Source organism: Bidens hawaiensis, unplaced genomic scaffold (assembly GCF_021521415.1).
Source record: "Bidens hawaiensis isolate Kalapana, Puna unplaced genomic scaffold, B.hawaiensis_p1.1 tig00029602_1, whole genome shotgun sequence".
NCBI classification, from domain to species: domain Eukaryota; kingdom Viridiplantae; phylum Streptophyta; class Magnoliopsida; order Asterales; family Asteraceae; genus Bidens; species Bidens hawaiensis.
Window position 1 is genome coordinate 189959 of NW_027494900.1, and position 24142 is coordinate 214100.

General features: G+C 34.3%; 2 protein-coding genes across 4 annotated transcripts; one reads left to right on the forward strand and one right to left on the reverse strand.

The window, feature by feature from the left end:
• Positions 1–11328: 11328 nt before the first annotated feature.
• LOC143579119 (uncharacterized) lies at positions 11329–12526 on the forward strand. Of its 3 annotated transcripts, none has more exons than XM_077062509.1 (3): positions 11329–11693; positions 11751–11855; positions 11898–12526. In XM_077062509.1, the coding sequence occupies exons 1-3, from the start codon at positions 11474–11476 to the stop codon at positions 12320–12322; spliced, it is 750 nt and encodes a 249-aa protein (XP_076918624.1). In that variant the 5' UTR covers positions 11329–11473; the 3' UTR covers positions 12323–12526. The 3 variants fall into 3 exon arrangements, with proteins under 3 accessions (XP_076918624.1, XP_076918627.1, XP_076918623.1); XM_077062512.1 differs by having other exon boundaries at positions 11751–11852; XM_077062508.1 differs by having other exon boundaries at positions 11751–12526.
• A 1103-nt stretch (positions 12527–13629) lies between these two features.
• On the reverse strand, positions 13630–22397 carry LOC143579108 (glutathione reductase, cytosolic-like). Its single transcript, XM_077062499.1, has 16 exons — positions 22154–22397; positions 19840–19904; positions 19618–19687; positions 19392–19463; positions 17195–17398; positions 17000–17073; positions 16846–16929; positions 16664–16751; positions 16499–16580; positions 16335–16408; positions 15486–15593; positions 15326–15390; positions 15132–15245; positions 14682–14781; positions 13934–13987; positions 13630–13846 (listed from the first exon to the last, which is right to left on the reverse strand). Exons 1-16 carry the CDS (start codon positions 22283–22285, stop codon positions 13751–13753), a joined length of 1482 nt encoding a protein of 493 aa, XP_076918614.1. The 5' UTR covers positions 22286–22397; the 3' UTR covers positions 13630–13750.
• Between the last annotated feature and the right edge of the window lie 1745 nt (positions 22398–24142).

The following is a 24142-nucleotide window of genomic DNA, read 5'->3' on the forward strand; positions in this document are numbered from 1 at the left end:
TTTTCCATTAGGTTTTTAATTTATTTTATAAACGAACTTCACTTCAGGCGAAGTTAAACCTTAGGCGAACTTGGCTTCAGGCGAAGTTAAACCTTAGGCGAACTTGGCTTCAGGCGAAGTTATACCTTAGGCGAACTTGGCTTCAGGCGAAGTTAAATCTTAGGCGAACTTGGCTTCAGGCGAAGTTAAACCTTAGGCGAACTTGGCTTCAGGCGAAGTTATACCTTAGGCGAAGTTACGCTTGAAGGCGAAGTTCATCAGGCGAACTTAATCTTGCAGGCGAAGTTATCGCTGCAGATCTGTTTGCCCATAAATCCTTCGTTTCTTAGCCAAATAACTCGATTTTGGTACCCACGGAATCGTATGATCGGCGCCTACAAATCCCAACCATCAAATCGGCCTAAAATCGACGTTTTAGGGGTCCGATTTGGGCAGTTTGGGTTTCGGGTCCGGTTAACCCATTCAATCCTAACCATTTTCAGTAATATTAGCTTTGGTGGATTTGTTCTTACCTTACCAACTCAGATCTATCAACAAAATCTCGGGTCTCGGCTTCGAATCTTGATCGGTTAGAATGTGTGTGTTTTGAGGAGTGTGTGGAGTGTGTGTGGAGTTTGGTGAGAAATGAGATATTTTGGGATTTTGGGGGTATTTATATCCCTGAAATCCCATTCTCATTTATCCTATCTCAATTAATCCAAGTCCATGACCCGCTCCTACTCGATATTAATAATTAAAAACGCGAAATCACTAACATAACTTTCTTTATTCAACATTATAAATTTTAGGATGTTACATAAATTAATAAAGTTGGTGACTCAGGTATCATCGTATCTGTAATATAAAATGTTAGATTTAGGAAACATATATATATAGTTAAAAGAGAGGTTTTAGAATATTTTAACAAGTTGCAAAATCCATTTCTTTGGTAGCAATTTATCGTTAGGTAGACCTGAGTTTTTAATAATATAAACAAAAACCGATTAATCATTCGATCATGTGTTATAGACAAAGAGGAGCGTCAACTGTGTTTATATCATCATTTTTTGAAGGTCAAACGCCATTACAATTAATGTAATGTAGGAGCCAAAGGTAACGATGCACCTTTAAGTGCCATTGTAGTAACAAGATGAAGACATTAATGGTGGGATTCAAAACATAATGTCTTCATCTTGTTACTACAATGGCACCTAGATGTGATCTTGTTACTACAATGGCACCTAGAGGTGCATCGTTACCTTTGACTCCCACATTGCTTCAATTGTAATGGCGTTTGGCCTCAAAAAATGACGATGTAAACACAGTTGGCGCTCCTCTTTGTCCATGATTGAATGATTAATCGGTTTTGTTTATAATATTAAAATTCGGGTTTAGCTAACGATTTTTGTTTATATTATCAAAACACTCCACTCATATTTTTATTAAAAAAAATCTTAAAAATTATTTTTTTTTGTTAAGCCATTACACTCTTTTGAGAGCTTAGTTAGTTAATTCTTCTCACATGTGTAGCAGTGATGTGACGGCATTTTTCATTAACTAACCCCTTCCACAACACTCAGTCTTAATAATCAATATTAGCAATGTGCAATATCATTTATTTTTTATGTTTTGTTTATTTTTTATGTTTTGAATGATAACATCTTGTATATATATATAAACGGAGAGCTAAAGCAATTGCCAAAGCCTCAAAAACAACTTACAATATTACATTGAAATTATTAAGAGAAATGAAAATCACACCATTTTGACCGATTAATAGAAGCATCTTTTGCCATACGCATCACCCATGAGAAACCTAGGGGTGTTTGGTAGAGGGATTTGATTGGGGAGAAATGGAATTAGAAATATTTCTTTTGTTTGTTTTCCACTTTTCATTTCTATTTCTCTAAAACTAAAGAATTCCATTTCTCTTTAAAACAAAGAGAAATCCATTTCTCAGCAGCCTCCTCATAGCATGTCACCACCCCGTCCGTCTCCGGCCACCACCTCGTCTCCAAGTCTGCAACCGCCACCTCGTCTCCAAGTATGCAACCACCACCCCGTCTCCGCCGTTCGCAGTGGTGAACACAGAGATGGTAACCGGTTGTAGGTTGCAGGTGGTACGGGTGAACGGAGATTAGGGTTTCAAGTGGTGGTTCGTGGTAGGTTAGGGTTTTCAGATGATCGGGTGATTGTGGTCGCAGGTGGGTGACAGTGGTGGTGGAAATCAGCGGTGGTTGCAGGTGGCTTCTGATTATCATCATCATCGCCACCACAACCACCACCACAAAATCTCCAAAGAGGCAGTGATGACAGATCTGAGCCTCCTTTTTCTATATCTTATGTTCCAAAAATTTGAATCTTTTTAATTTCTTGTGTACTGTGGTTGAAGAAAGGGGTTTGGTGGCGGCAGCCGGTGGTGGTGGGCTGTGGTTGAAGAAAGGGCTGTGGTGGTGGTGCTGGTGGTGTGGGGCTGTGGTGGTGGGGCTGGTGGTGGTGGTGGGGCTGTGGTGGTGGTGCTGTGGTGGTGGTGCTGGTGGTGGTGGGGCTGTGGTGGTGGGGCTGCGGTGGTGAGTGGTGTCAGGTTGGGTGGAGGTGGGGTTGGGTATGGTAGAGTTCTCTGTTTATTTTCTCGTGTACCAAACAAGATAAATGATTCTCATTCTCCGTACCAATTTTCTTTCTCTACAATTCCATTTCCATTTCTATTTTAGTATCTTCTATGATCATTTGAATGATAAATTCTTTGTTGATAAAGATTTTGTTATTTTGAGCTTTCAAAATACACCAACAAGCTATCTTTATAATTGCCTCAATTAGTTTTCTTTTCTTGTTACATCTTGAAATGAATTTGTGACAGTTGAAAATGTATTCAAGTGAGAATGTGTATATGGGTTCAACTGACTTGGTCCAAACCAAATGCGCAACTTGGCATGAGACAAAGAGATGATCAAACGTTTCTTCAGAATCACCATATAAAGTATTAAAGTGCATAGATTCGATGTATATATATTCCTCTTAAGCAAAGCAACCCATGTAGGAATTTTTATTTTATGTAATAGCCCTTCAATTGAAAATGTTTATTTTGATGGGTACCCAATTGGCCAATTGTTCCAATCCACACACATTGAGTATGAATAAGCTGCTTTCGTTGTAGTTGATTTTTAAGCCAAACACCATAAAAAGCATCTCAAAATATGAGCTATGTGACGGAGGTTTGTGATTAGCCATTCACCAAGCAAAATATAACAAGTTTGCCATATACGATCCCCCATTTGGTAATTGAACACCACATAATAAAACCGAGATGGAAGCATTCTCGAGGATGGAGTTAAGAGCCTCCATCTAAAATAAAAAAAAAAGGTAAGACCGGAGATGATCGCCTTGTTTAACACCCTTCTCAACCAAAATTAATTACGATGTTGGGGAACCATCGTTAACGAGAACCGAAGTGCACAAACAAAGAAATGCAAACCGAGATTCAGGCTTTCCATTTCATTGGAAAGTTCAAGTGAGATAGAATTGAATTTATGAATTCCCATTAAGTGAGTCGAAAGCCTTCTCGAAATTGATCTTGAAACTCATGGCTTAATTTGAATTAGATTTGTTAATTTAAGAGAGGACATTTAATTGAATTTACATTCAAGGGACTCTAGCACTGAAATTAAACCTCAAATCAAGATAATGAAAAAGAATACTAGATTATGCCTTTTGTTTTGCAAGTGTTAGTTTTGGTTTGTTTTGATACCAAAGAACCATTTGCATATACAGGGAATAAATGCTGAAATGTCATTCTAGTATTTAATTCTTGAGTTGAAAGACGTTTTTTTTTCCGAACTATAAACGAGTTGAATGACGTTTGACTATCTAAGTTACATTTTAATGTAATCGCTAATCACTTCCTTGCTTATTTATAATTTTATTAACATATCAGTTACGTTGAAACTCAGTCCTAAGTTAAAACTCATATCAATAATTTATTTATTTATTTATTTATTTTTCTTTCACAAAATTTTCACCAGGTAATAAGTTTACATTCAAATCGAAATTGACATTTCATAATTCAAACAAAATATGAACCAACAATGTTTGGAACTCTCCAAACAAAATTAAAAGAATGTTTTTTGATTTCGTTATTTGCATACTAACAAACGAACCAAACTTCAATAAAGGTTACCAAAATAATTCTCTATCATTGTTTTAAAACATATATCTAATAAATCTAACATCAATAATTGATTGATGCATTTTTGTCTGGGTCAAACCAACAAATAATGCAACAAAAGCAAGCTTTTAATGACCGAAAGTAACATGACAACTAATTTCTTTTTTATTATTAACAGCAAATATTCCCCCCTCCCCCCCCCCCCCCCCCCAATTTTACCACCCCATGTCTTAAGTCCTTTCTTTTCTTCTTAATAATACAATAAATAATATATACGACAGGGGAAGGTTAACGTACAAATGAATTTAACGTGCTAAACATGATAATCAAGTAGGGTAATTATATATACAAGTAGAGTAATGATGTAATTACATTATGATGTAATTACATCATTACTCTACTTGTATATATAATTACTCTAATTGATTATCATGTTTAGCACGTTAAATTCATTTGTATTCGATCTAAACCCTATATACGACATATAACTTTTAATATTATCATTTAATAATACAATAAGTAATATATTTTCTTGGAAATAAATGCAACAAATAAAACATTACAAATGATATTTTTAACACAGATAATTTGTTACAATTTTTTTTCTCTAGACGCAGCTCAAGTAGAACAAACAATCCTCAAACATGGTTAAAAGACAGAAAATAATTGAACACTGAATTTGGATATGAAAACTTTACAAGTAATCAAATCATCTTCACAAATGTACCACCTCTTGAAGGTTACAAATTATATTGTGTAAAACATATGAAATTGTTATCAATTTAATTCAGGATAACTGTTTGAAAACGTCTGCAATTATTATTAATTTTTGTATCTGATTAGCATGTTATTTACAGTGGCGGATCCAGGAATTTTTTTTGGGTGGTTCACTACTTTTATATGTTTCAATTTCACCGAGTCGGGTATATAAAATTTCGGGTCGGTTTGAGGTTCGGGTCGGTTCGATGGTTCGGGAAAAGTTCATTACATAATCTTGTTTTCACCATCATTTTAGCAAGATCGCCTAAGCCACTCAAGTTGGCAAACCGCTTATCTTCTTTCACGTTAGTAATGTAGTGGCCAAGTTCATATACAAGCTTCTCCTTTTCATCAAAATCAAAATCACATGGATACATCTCGGCCAAGTTTATCAAGTTTACTTTACTAAAGGCACTAAAATTACAAGACGGGCTCAAAGAACTCATATTAGTAAGCAATTTAGTGGTTACCTCATTAAAGCGGCTTCCAAGCTCTTGAATTTGCATGTCGAGAACCGTGTTGAAATTATTAACCACATAATGATGACGATTGGTGATACCGGTCTTCTTTCTTTTAAATCTCGGGTCAACATTCTCTTCATATTCAAAATACCTACAAATCAACAATTTCAAACTAACAAATTTAAAACTAAGAAACTAACAAAAACTAACAAACTAACAAATTAAAACCAATAATCATTAAGGCTTTATTTGAAATAAATAAAAAAAATAAAGGTATTCACATAAGTTTATTTAGTGAAATAAATAAAAAATAAAGTTACAATTACAAATATCAAAACAAATTTTCACTCAGACAAATCGTCGAACAGGTGGAGGGCATCCCTGGATTCGGGAATCGTCATAACTCATAAGAATTAAGAAGGACTGGGTTGGATCAACATGAATCGGATAACTAGAATACAACACTCTCTTTCAAAAAGATTTTCACAAAGCAAACTACTTTCAATAATCATTTCGAATGGATTAAATAAAATGAATCATACAAGAAGCAAAAAAATACCTAACAGGAGGCGGACGGCGGTGTGCCACTGCCGGACTAGTGAGCAGAGCAAGCAAAAAAAGGTTTTTGTTGGAATTGATTTTTATGGGGGCAAGGATTGCCGGATTGGTTCAGGGGTTTGAAACCAGTGACTGATTCAATCAGAGGCGGAGGCGGACGGCGGTGTGCCACTGCCGGAGTGGCTGAGCTGAGCCTGAGGGTGGAGCGGTGGACAGAGGACAGAGGCGGCTGCAGCTGCTGAGGACCATGAGGACACGGATTGGTTCAGGGGTTTGCCTGCTTTGCTTATCAGCTTATGTTATAAAAAACCCTAACAGGACTTAGGGTAACTTAGTAAAAAAAAAAAAAAAAAAAACTGTTAAAAACGGGAATAGAACCTGCGACCTCCGGGTTACAAAACCCACAAACTACCATCCGGGCAAGCACTTTATATGTTTTTAAGATGGTTCCTGTATAATTTATAGGGTGGTTCCTTTATTATTTTCTATATATAAATACACTATAATTTCGAAACTCGGGTGGTTCCGCGGAACCACCCGTTACTACCGTAGATCCGCCCATGGTTATTTATATTGTCAATGATCCCTAGCATAAGTGATTGATGTGAGGCACCCAAAGACTACATGTAAAAAAGTGAGATGTATTGGGTTCAAGTCTCAGATAGTCACATGTGACAAAAGATAGAGGAGTTTCAGATTGGGCCGGTGAGCTTTCTAATTAGAGTGGAATGAAGATGATCGGGTGAGTCAATGACCATTAGAAAAAAAATAGCATACTTTTTGTATTTATTTATTTTTTGAACGAAGAATTTATGTCATCTTGAATACTTGATCACGAAAAATAAATAAAAGTGACCATTACGTACTTCATTTTTAATTTATTTTTTCTGTATAGAAGGATGTTAATCGAAAAAAATCTCTTGTAGATATGTCAAGACAATTTCTTTTGGTGTTTACATGACTCACCTTTTATTTGCTAGGGAATTGATCATGATTTCCACGTCAGTTGGTCACGTTTCCTTCTTATAGGATATGCCTAACAACCTATTTTGTACGACCATGTGTCATAGGCTTTGCTCGGAGACTGGAGTTCGTGCTTTGTAAAGGGAATTGTCTCCCATTAGTTTTAAGGCCATCGGTTATGGACTTGTGTGTCATTTAGGTACTTGTACCTCGGATTATGGATGATCTATAGGGTAATCCTTTCATTTATCGTTGCAATATGTTTTTATATTTTTGTGTGAGTACATATTTATGTTACATTAAGTGGTCTAATTTGATTGTATTAGAATAGTAATTCCCTACACGACCATAGATGGGTTATGCAAATAATTAGGTTTTGTATGTAATTTCTAACCCAGTTAATCAATAAACCGGTCATGTTAACGTTGGCATGTTTAACTCTTTTAATTAAACATGCACTTGGATTTACACGTTACACTTAAATAAAACATGTTAACCTATTAACCCGTTTAAAATAAAAAATAAATAAATGTATATTTTGTATGATCACGTACCCCACCAATTATTTACAACCAATTTAACTAGTTTACAACTTGTTTAGATGAACGAGTTATAAAATAGTGTTTAGGTTACACGATTCAAATGTGCTTTGTTAGGATTTGCATGTATGGTGAGAATAAATGCATAGGTCACATTTGGTCTTCAAAAGTTATCCTCAAAAAATTGTAAACCAGTGATGTTGATGTAGATTATAAAAAAATCATCGAAGCATCTCCACGATCCTTGTTCACTTTGTATCTCTACACATCTCGTGGAGGTTAGCAAAGTGGGTTAAAATCCTAAATCATTAATGCCATTTTAATACTATATTTCAAGCCATGTTTATTGTTATAACATTAATAATCATTTATAAGTTAATTAAGCCTATTTTCTATAAGTATAAATATAAGCTTGGTTTGCTGCAAGATGCTTTTTATTTTAAATATTATACATAAGCCCCTTTTTGTGCTCGTATGGGACATCTGAAATCTTGAAAACGGCTCTGCTAGAGACATGGACTTGTACGTGTGAACTCGTGGCAGATAAAGTTATCTAGCATAAGAAGCTTGTACAAAACCTGCTTAGAAATCGGTACTTGTATTTTAATATTTAATTAGAAATAGACTAGATAAAGCATATGATACAATTTCAGAGCGCAAATACAAAGAAACAATAACTATGATACACAAGTTGATTTTAATAAATAATACATAGGAAATATGCATATGTTGTACTAAGTAACAAAAAAATTCTTAAAATGAAATGAAAATTTGTTTTATATTAATCCCATTAACTCCTTTAGGCTGAGTGTAATGGGGCGACGAATTTGGGCGATGGGGGCGATTTTAGGGGGGAACACCGCCCTCCCGGGCGATACTGGGGCGAATTGGGGCGGGGGCGGGATGTTTTTGTCACCGGAAGGGGGGGGAATATATTATTATTTTATGCATATGTGTGTGTGTGTGTTATGTGTTATATATATACATATATATATAGGGAAAGTATAGATAGAAAACTTGGTTGAGTTGAGAAAACCATAGAAACTTGATTGTGTGGTTCTAAGAATGCCACTTCTATACTTTTTGTTATTTTAATTCAAAATTCGTAAGGGCAAATTAGTCTTTTTAACCCCAAATGTTTCTCTCTCCTGACAAACAAATATATAGATTTATCTCTTTTCTTTTTTAATCTTTTCATATCTTCTTTATCTATCTCTCTTCATCTTCATCTATCTCTATCTTCTTTTTTAATTAATCAAACAATCAATTTATTTATCCTTGCTAACTAGAAGTTCAAAGGCCTAAATATCGCCTCCGATGATGGTGACTAGTTTTTGGCAACCCTTTCGGTCTTCTAGTCAAGCTCTCATGAGTCGAGATCTCGATTGAATGTCTCGATTTCGTTGTTCAAGATCCTTGATTTTGAAGAATTTAAGGTGGGGTAGGATGTTCGAGATCCAAATAATTGGTTTGTCTCGAATATATATATTTTGGAAGATGAAGAATGAGTTGTTAAATCATACCAATGAAAAAAGTTTTCTTGATAAATGACATAAAAGTTTTCATGAATATATGAAGATTTAAATTCAATCTTTTTTTTGAAATAAAAATATAGAAAGAGAAAAAGCACATAGGAAAAAGAGTATGTTACGAGAAAAAAATATGTAGGGCATACTACCTTTTTTTATATTTATTTATTTATATTTTATGTTTTCTTTATATTTTATTTATTATTTATAATTTATATAAATTTAAATCTTGGCCGGATTAAATATCTTGTTGGATGATAGGGATTTGAATATTTAAATACTCAATATTAAAATGTATCAAAAGTAAAAAAGTTGTACTTTTCATCATTTTTAAGTGTGTACTATTATTAAACAAATAAAATATATTATTTTCTATTAATTTATGTCACCATCACTTTTAAGGGTCTACTATTCATCTAGTCTTATCAAATTATGTTTATTGTTTATTAAGTAATTAAGGAAGATTCATAAAAAGTGTGTGAATTAAATAATGGTATCAACAAACTTAATATCGAAATCCATATTTTAATATCTGTGCTAAGTATTAATATTTCGATACAAAAAAACATATGTTTTTTCATATTAAAACATACGTTTATAGAAAAGTGTAACATATGTTTTGCATATTAAAACATACGTTTATAGACAAATGTAACATATGTTTTCGATGCAAAAAAACATATGTTTATTAATATTTCGATACAAATAAAGTGTGTAAATGGTCCACTTAAATAATAATATTTCGATACAAAAAAAACATACGTTTTTTCATATAAAAACATACATTTATAGAAAAGTGTAACATATGTTTTGCATATTAAAACATACATGTATAGACAAGCGTAACATATGTTTTAAAAATGTACGTATATATTTTTAAAAAGCTGGATAATAATATTTTCCAGTACAAACTCTAAACACCACCCCACCCCACTGTCTTATTTTTCCAGCAAAAAATAAGATGAAGATTTATTACCAAATTCAAGATTTCTTCAAGAATTGCAACAAAATCAAAAAAGTTGGAATCTTTTTAAGGACCAACAATAAACAGAAGAATGAAGCTATTTTTCTACTCTAAAATAACAAATTTCAAAAAATATAAAATAAGATTCAAATCCAAACAAAATTTTAAAGAATATCTCAAAAAACAAAAATACTAAAACGATCAGATCTGAACTATGTCGACATAGTACCTTAAAAAATAGAAGAAAAAAAAACTAAAAACGACGAGATCCCAGCAGCTTTCATCCATAAAATCTTGTTCAGAACATTGTCAATATAAAATCTTCAGATCTGAACCTTTTGTAGAGAAAATCCACCGGATCAAATGGTAAACGATCGACCGCCGCTACATGGAACTTTTCGATACACCAAGGCCTTCGCCGCCGTCATCACCTTCCGATACACAAAGGCCTTCGCCGCCGTCATCACCTTGGATCTTGGCTCCGATATGCTTTGGATCGTGGTTTTGATAGAGAAAAATGGAACATGAAAGATGAAGGAAGAGAGAGAGAGAGAGAGAGAGAGAGAGAGAGAGAGAGTTTTGGTTTTGAATTATTGGTTTCGAATAATGAAAAGAGAGAGAGAGAGAGGGGTCTTTCATCTACATCTCTTGACTAGTGACATAAAGCAAGAATTGTAAATTGTCCAAATTGCCCTTTTGTACCTTTTTTATGTTTTATTTAATTACAAAATAAGACTTTTTTAAATAATCCATTCTCAACCATCCATTTATCAAGATCAATGGCTAGCATAGGGTTTACATGGTTTTCTCAACTGGAGTGGGTTTTCATTTTAAACTTTCCCTATATATATATATATAAAACTATTTGTAGCCCCTACACCATTACACCCTAAAAAACCACTTCCTATCATTTGCTGACTGGGCGCCACACAGCGCAAAACGCGATAGACCCTCTACTACGCATAGCTTTAGAAACAAAAAAGAAGGGAACAACATAACCTATGTTATGTACTTATGTATATTGTCCTCCATGGAAAATAAGCAAACCTAACTCTATAAAAAGAACTATCCATCTAGAACTAACCCTTCACGCCAGCTCATCACAACTCTTATAACAACAACAATATTATTATCATCTTCAATGCTCGTGACAAGTTCACGTTCTTTGCCACTTAAGTCAACATACAACCCCTAACTGAATTCGTACTCGAGGGCAATAATGCACACCCTAGGATCATCAAATTATACGCGGCTGGACGATCGAAAAAGGTGAAGATTAATAAAAGGTGATCAATTATTAAAGAAGATGATGATGTACGTTCCATTAATGGAAAGGTGAAAAAGGAAGCCAACGAACACTGTCACATTAATAGAAAGCAAATCTTTGTGGTGGTATGTGTTTCTATGGCTCAATTTAAGGCAGCATTGATTGTAGATGACAGTTGTGGGGTGTTTAGTTTTGACCCACCATGTGCTTGTGAGTTAGCTTTTTGTGTGTATATATACATGTGTTATCTGCATGCATGGTTCATAGGTTACTTGGTTGTTTTTGAGTGATGGGTACTGTACGTGGTTTGCTTGTGTTGTTTGTGGTTTTGTTTGCTTTTGTTGGGGTGGTTTTGGGTGATTCGGGTGAGGGTGTGAACGATGAGAAGAATTTGTTTGGGAAGCCGAAATTCGGGTTTAGGAAAGGTTTAGGTCATGGGATATATAAGAAGGGGTTTAAGCATTTTGGTAAAGGTGGTGGTGGAGGTTTAGGAGGTGGTGGTGGCATTGGTGGCGGTGGAGATTATGGAGGAGGTGGTGGCATTGGTGGTGGTGGAGGTACAGGAGGTGGTGGTGGAGGTTATGGTGGTGGTGGTGGACTGGGAGGTGGAGGTGGGATAGGCCACCATAAAGGTTTAGGAGGTGGTGTTGGAGGTGGATATGGTGGAGGTGGTGGACTAGGTCACCATAAAGGTTTTGGAGGAGGTGTTGGAGGTGGCCTAGGTCACCACCATAAAGGTCTTGGGGGAGGCGTTGGAGGTGGATATGGTGGTGGTGGAGGGCTAGGCGGTGGCGGTGGTGGAGGACTTGGTGGAGGCGGTGGTGGCGGACTTGGAGGAGGTGGAGGACTTGGTGGAGGTAGTGGTGGTGGACTTGGTGGAGGCAGCGGTGGTGGACTTGGCGGTGGAGGTGGACTTGGTGGAGGCGGTGGTGGCGGACTTGGTGGAGGTGGTGGTGGAGGCCTAGGTGGTGGTAGTGGCTTTGGAGGTGGTTCTGGTGGTGGGTTTGGAGCTGGTGGAGGCGCTGGTGGTGGAGGAGGTCTCGGAGGCGGCGGTGGTGGTGGCGGTGGTTTTGGAGGAGGTGGTGGTACCGGTGGAGGTTTTGGAGCAGGTGGAGGCTTTGGAGGTGGTGGACGGTAGATGACTACATGTAATGATGGAGTCAATAACTACATTTAGAAATCTATTCTATTATTTGCAACAAAATCCTTGATTGCATTTGTACTAGTTAAGAGTTGTATTGTTTAAAATGTTTCCCAAACTAAGGTTTATGTTTGATTAGTGTCATTTGTTTCATGTACTTGTTGATTTTGTCAATAAAATGTCATATCATATTATCATATATCTCATTCAAATTAATTAAAGTTTCTTGTGTGATGCAAATATCTTTTAATGGTGTAGGGGCACTCATAATGAATTAAAATCGTGTCATAAAGTTGTCACTAGAAATAAAGGGATGACATTGATACCATGGACAATAGAGTAGATGGGAAGATAAGATTCAACAATGCAAAGGTTGTAGCAACCGATCAGTTTTATTAACGTGTACGTAGGATGAGCTTTGATGATTCTAATCTCGTGGCTAATTACTTATTATCTATTGGGTTCTTGGGTAGCCTGTGATTATGGGTACTAGGAACTCTTTTTATGCATTATATCGGTAAATTACTTATTGATGATCTCGATCCAAACCGAACCTTACCTTAAATTAACTTCAAAGACAACTTGGAATATCAAATGCTTAAGTACAAATATAAAATTTTTATGATTTATTAAAACTTAAACTAAAAACAGCTTTAAAGCCAAAAAAAACCACCCATGCCTCCATCATCAATGGTGGTGGCAGGATGATGAGGGTGTCCCCAACTGATAACAGCAAGGTGTGAGCGCAAATGGGGCTAAGGTTGCACTCAATAGGTTGGGGTGGCGATGATAGAAGTGGTGACCGATAGATGGTTGTGGTGATGGCGTCTAAAGTGGCAAGAGCAGGGTGGGAAACAGTTTTATCAATAGTGGTGTGACTGTGACCAATAGGTGGTTGTCCTAGTGATATATTATTCCAAATACTTGATTGTTTTGTCACCCAAACTTGTTACAAATTTAAAATCCTTTAATAGATTCGGATTCCTATAAATTACTTTGAATTCCATATCTTTTTGTCAACTTCCTATTCCAACTCTTTCGCAAATTTTAATTCCTTAACAAACAATAAATAAAAAAAATTAGGCAAACCAAACACACTATCTAATGGCAAAGGTGTGGGTTCTAGTCTCATTTGAGACATGGTGGTAAAATTGGTGGAAAAAAAGGACACAAAAAATGTACCATCTAATAATCGAACAAAGAACCCCATTACTCATTTCCATTGCCTTTCCTATTCCTTTCCATTATTAACATCAATATCTAAAAATCTCGAGAAATCAAATGTGAGAAAACAAACACAATCCGCATCATCACATGCTAACATAAATCGCAGTGGCATGAAAAACTATTTTTGTAGAAACAAAATAATGTTTACCCGCTTTCTCTATGGATGTGAGTTGTGAGGAACAACGAACTGAAACAAGTTTAAAGGTTGGTCTTCGGTTTACCAGCTGCAGCAATACGCCTTGTGACAGATCGCATTGTAACAAACTCCTCTGCAGACGACGGGTGTATCCCCACCTGACAAAAAAAAATCATTTTTTTTACAAATTTATAAAAATAAGATCATACAATTTATATTTAATTATCTAGTTGGTATAAGCTCACCGTGCTATCAAATTGTGCTTTTGTTGCTCCACATTTGAGTGCAATAGCAATTCCCTGTGAAATATTAACATCAATAAAAGCGGTCTTGCTGAGTTGGACGGGCCGAGTGGGTTAAGTAAAAGGTTAAAATATGAAACTATGGGTATGGTTCAACACAAACCGGTTGAACCTAGATACATTATGTGAAAATATTTATAGAAACTTATTTATAATTAGTGAGTCACATACGATTGGAAAGATTATACTACTTCTAAGGGTGTAAATGAGTCGAGCCGTTCGTGGGCTACTCGAGATCGGCTCGCTAAAAGATCCATGGGCTACTCGAATCGGCTTGCTAAAATCTCAAAGTGAAGCGAGCTTAAACGAGCTCAAGCTCAACCCGAGGCTCAGCTAAGCTCGCAAGCCTAAACGAGCTTGTTTTTTATACAAGTATAATAACTTTTATTTTATTATAACAAGTAAATAGTATAACAAACATTATTGGACATGAAATTATAATACAAATACCTAAATAATATCTAATTTGTTATATAAAATTATAGTTATAAATATATATTAATTATATTTGTTCATAATAAAATAAATTAATATAAACGAGCTGAGCTCGAGCTGTACTGCATTTAAAAGCTGAGCTTGGGCTTGTTTACACTGCTAGTTACTCCTATAATAGTCAAACTTTTCTAAAAGAACATTTAAAATGTTTTATGTACTTGTGATCATTTAAAGCTACAAGAGTGATTAGACTTACCTGCATAATTTCTGGTGCATCAGGCCCACACATAGATGCACCGATAACTTTATCGGTCTCAGCACTGACAATAAGCTTCATGAGTGTCTTCTCTTGCCGTCTAGACATATAAAAATGCAGATTACGAGTTAAAGTTGATACATATCATTAGAAGTGGCAAAAACATCTGTCAGTCAGGAAATGGATCAAAATGAGCTACCTGTTTTGGTATAGGTAAAAATAGAACAGGTGAAAGTACGATAACAATAACATCAATCATTCAATGAAAGTTATTTAAAGGTATGCATAGAAAATACACTTTTGACAGATTTCATCAGTTCCATTTTAGATACGTTTATGTTGTGATTTAACCCGTTTGACCAAATTGAGGATGAATAAAACACAACCCAAACCAACGCGTATATGGGCCCCATTCACTTTATGACAAAGAAGTTGCACATGTTCACTTACCCAGAGATGGAGTTCTTCATAGGATTAAATGTTGATGTGAACACCAAAATGTCTCCATTACCTTGCTCTATGGCCTGTTCTTCACTTAGTCCAACAACAGAGAGCGGTGGTATGCTGAAATGAAAAATAAATTCTGAAATTGTGAAATTTTTACATTTGACACCTAAAAAAGAGAAAAAAAAATGATATGTTACCAAAAAACGGCACATGGGATATTGCTATAATCAGGCTTGCTAGGTTCATTACCAAAGACAGTTTTCTGTGTAACACAATAGTGAAATTTAGATAATCACCAACTGTTTATTATATAATTGCATTTATAAAGAAGCCACAGAGAAGACTGAAATCACATACAGCAAACAAAGATCCCTCCAACAAGGCGACAGGTGTCAGATTCATACGGTTTGTAACATCACCTATGGCCCAAATGCTAGGCACATTGGTGTGAGAATACTCATCAACCTGAAAATTCAAATTCACAATTAACTATTTTCATAGTGCTAATCCAGATCCAACAGTTATCTTGCTACACACATTTAGGGGTGTGAATGGATCAGATTGGGTCTGTTTTGGCTAAAACCAACCAAAACTGAAAATACAGTTTTAGGAAACCGATTGGTTTTAGATTTTGGTTTTACGTATGGTTTAGCTAGGCTATGGGTCAGTTTCGGTTTTTCATTTGAGGCCAAATTTTGGTCTAAACTTTTTATTAGCATCTTATTAATGAATTTGGGCTTGAAAAGTTTGGCCTAAAATGAAACTGGGCCTGAAACTTTGGGCTTAGATTTTTTTGTTAACTGCTTATTAATGAATTTGGGCTTGAAAACTCTGGTTCAAAATAATGAAATGCGCCTGCAACTTTTAGCCTAATATTTTTGTTAACTGCTTATTAATAAATTCAGACTTGAAATTTTGGCCCAACAAAATGAAATTGAGTCGTAAAGCCAAAAACAAACATTCAAACAAGTTCGGTGTGATGCTCAGGTTCAGTGTGATTCGACTGCCAAGTTCGGTTCGACGTGATTTGATTTTCCGAACGATGCATAACCAAACCCGAACCATTATTTTTTGTTAATAAACAAAACAAAACAGTCGGTTATTTTGTTTTGTCTGTTAATTTGTCGTTTTTTTTTGCTCAGCTTTGCACATTCCAAACATCATAAAAAATTAGGGAAATGAAGTATAAGGATTTATTGGAAGAACCTTCACTGCTCCTATACTGTCAACTTCAACACCTACAGCTTGTAAATTCAATCTCTTTGAATTAGGGATTCTCCCTGCAGCCATACAAAGACAAAATGTAAGATTGAAATTTAAATTTTGCATCGTTTAACAATAATGACTCTTTTATGAGAATATAAAATTACCAGTGGCGAAAAGTACAACATCTGCCATTAATTCTTCACCATGATCTGTAGTAACTTTTATGCCATCCGCTGTTTTCACCAGCTGAAACGCATGCATTTAACTTAAATAAATTCAAGATTCAATAAATTAGTGGTACAAATTTAAACTAAAAGAAGTAATAAGACCTGCTTCAAATTTGTCTGTGGGTGCAAAATTATTCCTCTTCCTTCAAGATTTCTTGCAACCAAAGCTCTCATTTCATCATCAAAACCCCTGTAATGATAAAGTCAAAATGTTTACTAAAGATGTCAATTTGATAACTTCATCAAGATGAAGTAAACTATTTATATTATAAATAGATTATAACCTTAATGGAAGTTCCTTTCTAAAACATTGATTCACTGTGGCGCCCATTCCACGCCAAATTGAAGCAAACTCAACCGCAATATACCTGATTGGATACAAGAATCCGTCATCTAAATTACATTCCTTAGCTGAAAACTGTTTATAAGTCAGCATACCCTCCACCAAGTACAACAACACGCTTTGGTAACTCATCCAAGCTCAAAGCCTCATCAGATGTTATTGCTAACTCCTAAATCACAAACGGAAAAAGTAAATACAATATTATGTATGGAAATCATTAGATGTTATACATAATTACGTTATATAACCAATACTGAAGTGAAAATTATCTGAACTTTTTATTGCTTTACCTGTCCCGGGATATCTAGACGTTGTGCCCTGCTACCAGTTGCTATCAGTATATGTTTTGCTGAGTAGGACAATTTGGTCCCATCTAATTGTATCACTTCCACCTCATTGGGTCCCACGATTCTTCCCTCACCTTCAAAAAGTTTGACTCCAGCATTTGAAAGTAAGCGTTTGTATATCCCATTTAGCCTCAGTATTTCTTCAGTCTAAAACAGAAAAAATGTGATGATGAAAAAGCAAAAGTAGCAATTTCAGCCCATGCACTTCTGAAATGATATAACTTTTCTAATCACTTTCATTATATACAGAATAATAGAAGATTAAAATTTTATTGAAGATCATTGAAGATCGAAATAGTATAATATGAACTACTCATAAGTTGGTTTATAAAGTAGTTGCATACAATGTCTACTAACATAACAAGTCAAGATCGATGTAGAAGCACAAAGCTAACACTATTAATGGTACTAACACGGAAAATTTTATTATTATAAGATTAGCAAAACCCATGTGTGCTGCAATGTGTATAATTGTTTTCTTTAGGTTGAATTGAATTGACTTTACAGGTTATAATAAGGAAGGAAATGAAAGAATGAAAACAACTCACTATACTATGATATAATAACAGGAACACGTTTGCTACCAAATATATAATAAACGAAACTTTATAGGTTTGATTAGGGGTGAGCAAAAAACGGTTCGGAACCGTCAGAACCGAGGAACCGGAACCGAACCGGTGCCTGAGAACCGCTAATGTGTGTTACCTTACGGTTCTCGGTTCTCAGAATTTGCATTAAACAGTTCCCGGTTCGGTTCCGGGTAAAACCGGTGGTTCTAGACTTGGAACCGAAGAACCGGAATATTAAAAACGTTTTAAATAAATTTACCAATCCCCATTTTTTATAGAGTAACTTATTAATCGGCATCCATTCAATTATTTTTCATTCAAATCTTCTTTCTTTGCATTCAAGACCTAACAACCATGATCAATGTTGATTTAAGCTATGAAGGTAATTTAATCTAAAATGATATGATCTTCCATTAATCTATCGTTTCTAATGATTTATTTAACTTCAACAATTATGTTTTAATAAAAAATATAACGGATGTTAATGTTGTAATCTAAATTAGTTTTACCGTGAAATAAAACATACAATTGTATAAACTTGTTTTGCAATTTGCAAAGTTTGCATAACTCATTTGATAAATAAACGATCAAACCGGTTCTAGCCAGAACCGATTTGCGAGAACCGGCTTTAGCGGTTCTGGAACCGAACCGGTTTACTATAATAGGTTCCGGTTCTATTTTTCACTCATTTTCGGTTCCGGTTCGGTTCTCGCGGTTCTGAACCGTTGCACAGCCCTGGGTTTGATTACTCAACTGAAGGCACTCATTTGATTGGCTAAAGATGATCACGAGAAGAAAAACAATAAATGTACATGTAGTTGATCTTATTTATAACATTTTTATAACACTTAATAATATAGGATGCAGTTGTGTCTTCAAAAACCAAAAAGCTTGCTTAATAGGATTAACAAAGTCTTAAGGCTCGTTTAATTTGGGATGGAAAGAATGCCAGATAACAAGCATGCAAGTAAAGATTAAAAGCTTGGTAGAAATATCAATTATGCTAATGTTATAGAAACTTAAAAACTAAAATAGAAGAAAATTAGGATTAAACTGAATCAACTAAAATATGTGTAAGATAGATTGCGTAGATAAAAGAATAAAATAAATACAATTTAAATTATGGAGTATTTAATGCTCATTAATCTTAATACAAACACCAAAACAAATAAGTTCCAGTGCGTAAGGATGACAAAAGTATCACAATATCAGTACACAAATATTGACGATCATTTCTTCGAAAAAAGGACATCAAATGACAGAATAAAGATAGAAGAGAAAAAGTTGTTTAAAAACATTATCTAACTTCTACAATTTACATCTTGCAATAAATTTTTAAAAATATTCAACACATACGATTCTGTCTTTTTACATATTGAGGGGTTGTAGATGAAAACTTTATTCAACAAGCACATGTCAGTTCATGTTGTAAAAAAACACATAAATGCTAAAATTTGATGATAGTAGAAATGCAAAATTCGCTAATAACCTTAATCCATTTAATTTGATGAAAAGGAATAACAAACTAGCAAAGAATTTAAAATGGTTTAAAAAAACTCTTCAGAACAAACCTTCTTGTGCAGTAACTTTTTCCAATCAAAATCAACCTTCTCATTCACTTTCCATCCATACTCCCTTGAATCCTACACAAGATGAAACAGAGGTAAATAAAAAAATATTTGTAAAAAGAAAGATTATAAAGTATATTAAGTAACAGCACAACATAACATCAAACCAAAACTTCATCATATAAGAAACAATCCATTTCAGTGATTTCTTAAAGAAACTAAAAAATACCTGAATTTCAGGCCCAAAATTTGCTCCATAGACCAGAATCTTTTTAGGAACACACCCACGAATCACACACCTGCACCACATGTAAACATTATACATGCACCACTAAAGTGTGTGATCCTTAATCATCCCATAATAATATTCAGATAAATATGAAATACATGTAAAAATAATAAATGATATATTACTAAAGGTACCACTCTAAACATAAAGCTGACAACTTACGTTCCTCCAACACCCCCAATAACCTCTGAGCTGACTGGATGAAATGGGAGCTCACAAATCCCAACCTTGCAATAAAATTTGTGAAATAGATTAATAATAGGGTTAATGACAAGTCTTATATTTGATACAACACTAAAATTTAACATAAGTATCAGAAATTATCCAACGATAGGCTGTTCACTGTTGTTTAATACACTATTTTATGATGCAAGTGCAAGCTGAATGAAGGGTTGGATAAAACTTCAATGTAAATATGTTCTGTCTGGTAAACCCTTGTAACTATGGCTGTAAGCCTGTACCGAACCGAACCGAACAAGGCTTTGCTCATATTCTTCCGTTAAGCTTTTATTGGATAAATGAACGGCTCACAAACAGTTATGTCCATTCATTAAGGAACTGAGCTTGTTCGTGAACAGTTCACAAACACAAATGAACACAAACAATGCTTTTATTTGATTTGTCTACCCAAAATATTTTTGTAATTTTAACAGTCATATTGGTATGTTAATTTTACACATAAACTAATCACAAAAAACTCGTATATAATTTTATTTTATAGTAAATAATTTTGCTTAAATTTATATGATAAGATCAGAAAAGTCACTAAAAAGTATTAAAAGACCTTTAATGAACAAACATAAACAAACAAACATTAACGAACATAAACAAACGTAAAACAGACACATTATCGAGCGTTCACGAATACAATTGAATGGACATAGCTTCTGTCCGTGTTCGTTCATTTAGTTAACCAAACAAAATTCCTCATTCATTTCCATTCATTTACTAAACGAGCAATCATAAACAGGGCCGGCCCGTATGTATAAGCAACCCAAGCTAGGGCTTTGGGCCTCCACATTTTTTGGGCCTCAATTTATAAAATAAAAAAAAACTGTCATTTATATATAATTATTAAGTTAATGAACTTCATAAACGTTGCTGCTGTATCGTGATGGTAAAGTGCAACTGGGCTATTCTGTTTGACCTGAGATCGAGACTCATCCCACCCAGAAATTTTGTTTTTTATATCTTATCCAAGATAAAAGTATTCCTTCTATATTAATTTCCAGCATTTCAAGTGTATTTCATTTATCTTAAAATGATGATTAATATATTAATTTATAACCTTAATATATACATTTGTATTCGGTTGTAGGCAAAGTTTGAAAGATTAAAATCAAACTTTACGCTCATTTTTCTTTTCTAACAATTATGATGATATGGGATCATTATAATTGTAAACATCCATGTTAATATATGTTTGAGTGTGTGGTGTTGTCCAAATATATATATTTTTAACATCTCTAATCAAGTAATTTTGTGTTTTGTTCTTAAAACGTTTGCAACCTGGTTGGTTTTGTTTATGATACAAATCTAATTTTGTCATGTAATAATTATGTTATAAAGTAAAGCCTCTAAATAGTAGAGGTGCACAAAAAACCCGAACCCGGAACCGGACCCGAAATAAATACCCGGAACCGGTTTTTCTAATACCCGAACCCGTACCCGACCCTACCCGTAGGGTACGGATAGGGTATGCATTTTGGCACTAAAACCCGATCCCGAACCGGACCCGATTTGTACCCGGTAATACCCGAAAACCCGATTTGTACCCGGTAATACCCGGAACCGGGGTTTTCCAATACCCGAAACCGGGTATTTCAAATACCCAATGTATACCCGAAAAATACCTTAAAAATACCTCTAAAAAGTGTAAACTTTTAAAAAATCCAATCTATACCAAAAAAATACCGGAAAAAAACCCGAAAAAACCCGTAAATAGGGGTTTTCCAATATCCGATAATAGGGTATTCAAATACCCGGTTTTAGAATACCCGTTTCTATACCCGACCCGAACCCGATGCATAGGGTATGGTTTTTAGAGACAATACCCGACCGAACCCGACCTGACTATTACCAATACCCGGTCATACCCGAACCCGGGTATTTAAAAAACCCGATTTGTGCACCTCTACTAAATAGAAAGGGGACTATTTTAGTTTTATATCTAACCTATTCATTTAAATAATAGTGAAACCAAAAGGAATAATATATAGACAGGTACGAATTCACAATAAATTATCAAGGCCTTGGATTTTTTATTCGCTTTGGGCCACCAAAATGGTTGGGCCGGCCCTGATCATAAACAAACTTCCCGCCTTCACGAACAGTTTTTGCCAAACGTTCGGTTCGTGTACAGAGCCCTACTTCTAATCTCAGAACACACTACAGAAATCAATATAATATTCAAACATACAACTAATTAAGCATAAACACATTAAAGCAGCAATAATAAATAAATAAATGGTAATACCTTAGCTCCATACTGAGCTGAAAACCTAGAAGCCCTAACACCACCACTACCAGCACCAATCACAAACAAATCAAAATCATACTTCTCATTATTATTCTCTTCTTTACCATCAATCATCATCTTCCTTGACATGATGATTAGATACCTATAATCGCACAATGTATCAACAACATTATTATGAAATTAAACAATATTTAGATCCGAAATAATCATGACATATAACAACAACAGTGTAATGTAATAAATATTATAACGATTCCGGATCAAATACGCACGTATCGGATTTCAGTATTATTATTATAACGATTCGTAACAGACGAGTACTGGCGGTTATTACGGAAATGGAGACGGAGAATAATGCAGCGATGATGTTAAGCTTAAATAGTAAACAGTGTAATATAGGTGGTGGTACGGCGTGCACTCGATGTTGTACTCTTTCACTGAAAAGCTAGTCGATCCCACCGATATATCATTGATATATCGGTTATCGGTCCATTAGCGATATATAAATCAGAATATTGGTTCAAAATATCAGTACCGATAATATCAACGATATGACCGATATAGGACTAATATTTGGCCGGTATTTCTGGTATCAATGTTTTAAGTCTTAATTATCAACTTTTAGTGTTCAATGTTAGTTTTTTAAGTCTTAATCAATTCTTACTTGCTACGATTGTTAGTGTTTTGCAATTTGCAAAAGGTTAATTTGTTAACGGTATGAAACTATACTGAATTATTAACGTTAAATTGTTATATATATGAATTTTACATGATATTAAAATACCGATATCTCATTGCGTAACCGATATCTCAGTATCGGTTCTTGACCGATATTTGATATTTTTCCACATTAACTGCTTAGGTGGAAAGGCAGGTTGTATATAATAAAAATGAATAAATGAGCGAACACGAATAGATGTTGTATTCGACTATTCGTTCAATTAAGTTCATGAACATTTGTTTATTCGCTTATGTTCATCTGGCTTTCTAATCTTATCATTTACGAAAACTTATTAATGATATTAATTGAAATAAAATGTTTAATTGAATGATTACCCTCTTATTTTCTTCATAGTTTTTTTTGGCATCTACACATTTGCTCTTCTATAAAATTAACTAGTTTTAAAGCCCGTGTAGCACACGGAATGATCCAAATAATTAAGTTACAAATAAAGCAATACATAATGTGCATAGAAAAATGTATTACATCTATGTTTGTATCATTATACATAAATTGATTTTATTTATATCACAAAATGAATTTAAAAAAAAAATAGAAAAATGAACTTAATTAAAAAAATAATGCACATGCAAAAACATACTAAAGAATACTCCATCTATTGAAAATTTATTCTCAGTATCATATATGTATAATTGAAATAAATATGAACCAATTTTGAAGAATACTTCTCATATAATAATAGTTTTGAGTAACATCATAATAAAGATTTTGATAATTTTGAGGGGTTTCTCGACTTTGGCAATTGACAAAAAAATATGTTAACTCGTTCAGTTTTGTGAATGTTTTGATTCACTTGAACATAATTTATGATGCTTCACATAAAACATTCTGATCACTATTCAAGGAAAAATCTGTGTTGACACAATTTTTTTCTAATTTGATAAAAGTTAAAAGCATTTACAGGCCTTGAGGTGGCATGTCGGAAGTGCTTGTCATTTTTTCTTAAATTTAATAGTCAAGAGAAAAATACCCAACGTGTAAAATCCCGAATCTTGACTATTTCCAAAAATGTCCTTAAAAATAAATTCGAAACCCAATCACATTTAAAATTCTAACTTTAATTTGTTTTACATTTTTAAGTCAAAACTTTGAACACGTAACAAATTTAACAATAAATCTATTTGCATTCTCAAAATTTTTAAAATATTCAGATTACCCCTTTTACCCGTAACAAATTTCAGCCAGATGCAGTTAATTTGTACCAAATGATCTATTAACCAACTTTTAACCCGTAACAATCAAAC

Coding starts and splice junctions, on each gene's coding strand:
- LOC143579108 (XM_077062499.1), bottom strand. CDS start 22,285: ATGTCAAGGAAGATGATGATTGATGGTAAAGAAGAGAATAATAATGAG. Junction 16,930..16,999: donor GTTGTTGTACTTGGTGGAGG/GTATGCTGACTT, acceptor GTATCCAATCAG/GTATATTGCGGTTGAGTTTG. Junction 13,847..13,933: donor AAGCACAATTTGATAGCACG/GTGAGCTTATAC, acceptor TTTTTTTGTCAG/GTGGGGATACACCCGTCGTC.
- LOC143579119 (XM_077062508.1), top strand. CDS start 11,474: ATGGGTACTGTACGTGGTTTGCTTGTGTTGTTTGTGGTTTTGTTTGCT. Junction 11,694..11,750: donor AGGAGGTGGTGGTGGCATTG/GTGGCGGTGGAG, acceptor GAGGTACAGGAG/GTGGTGGTGGAGGTTATGGT.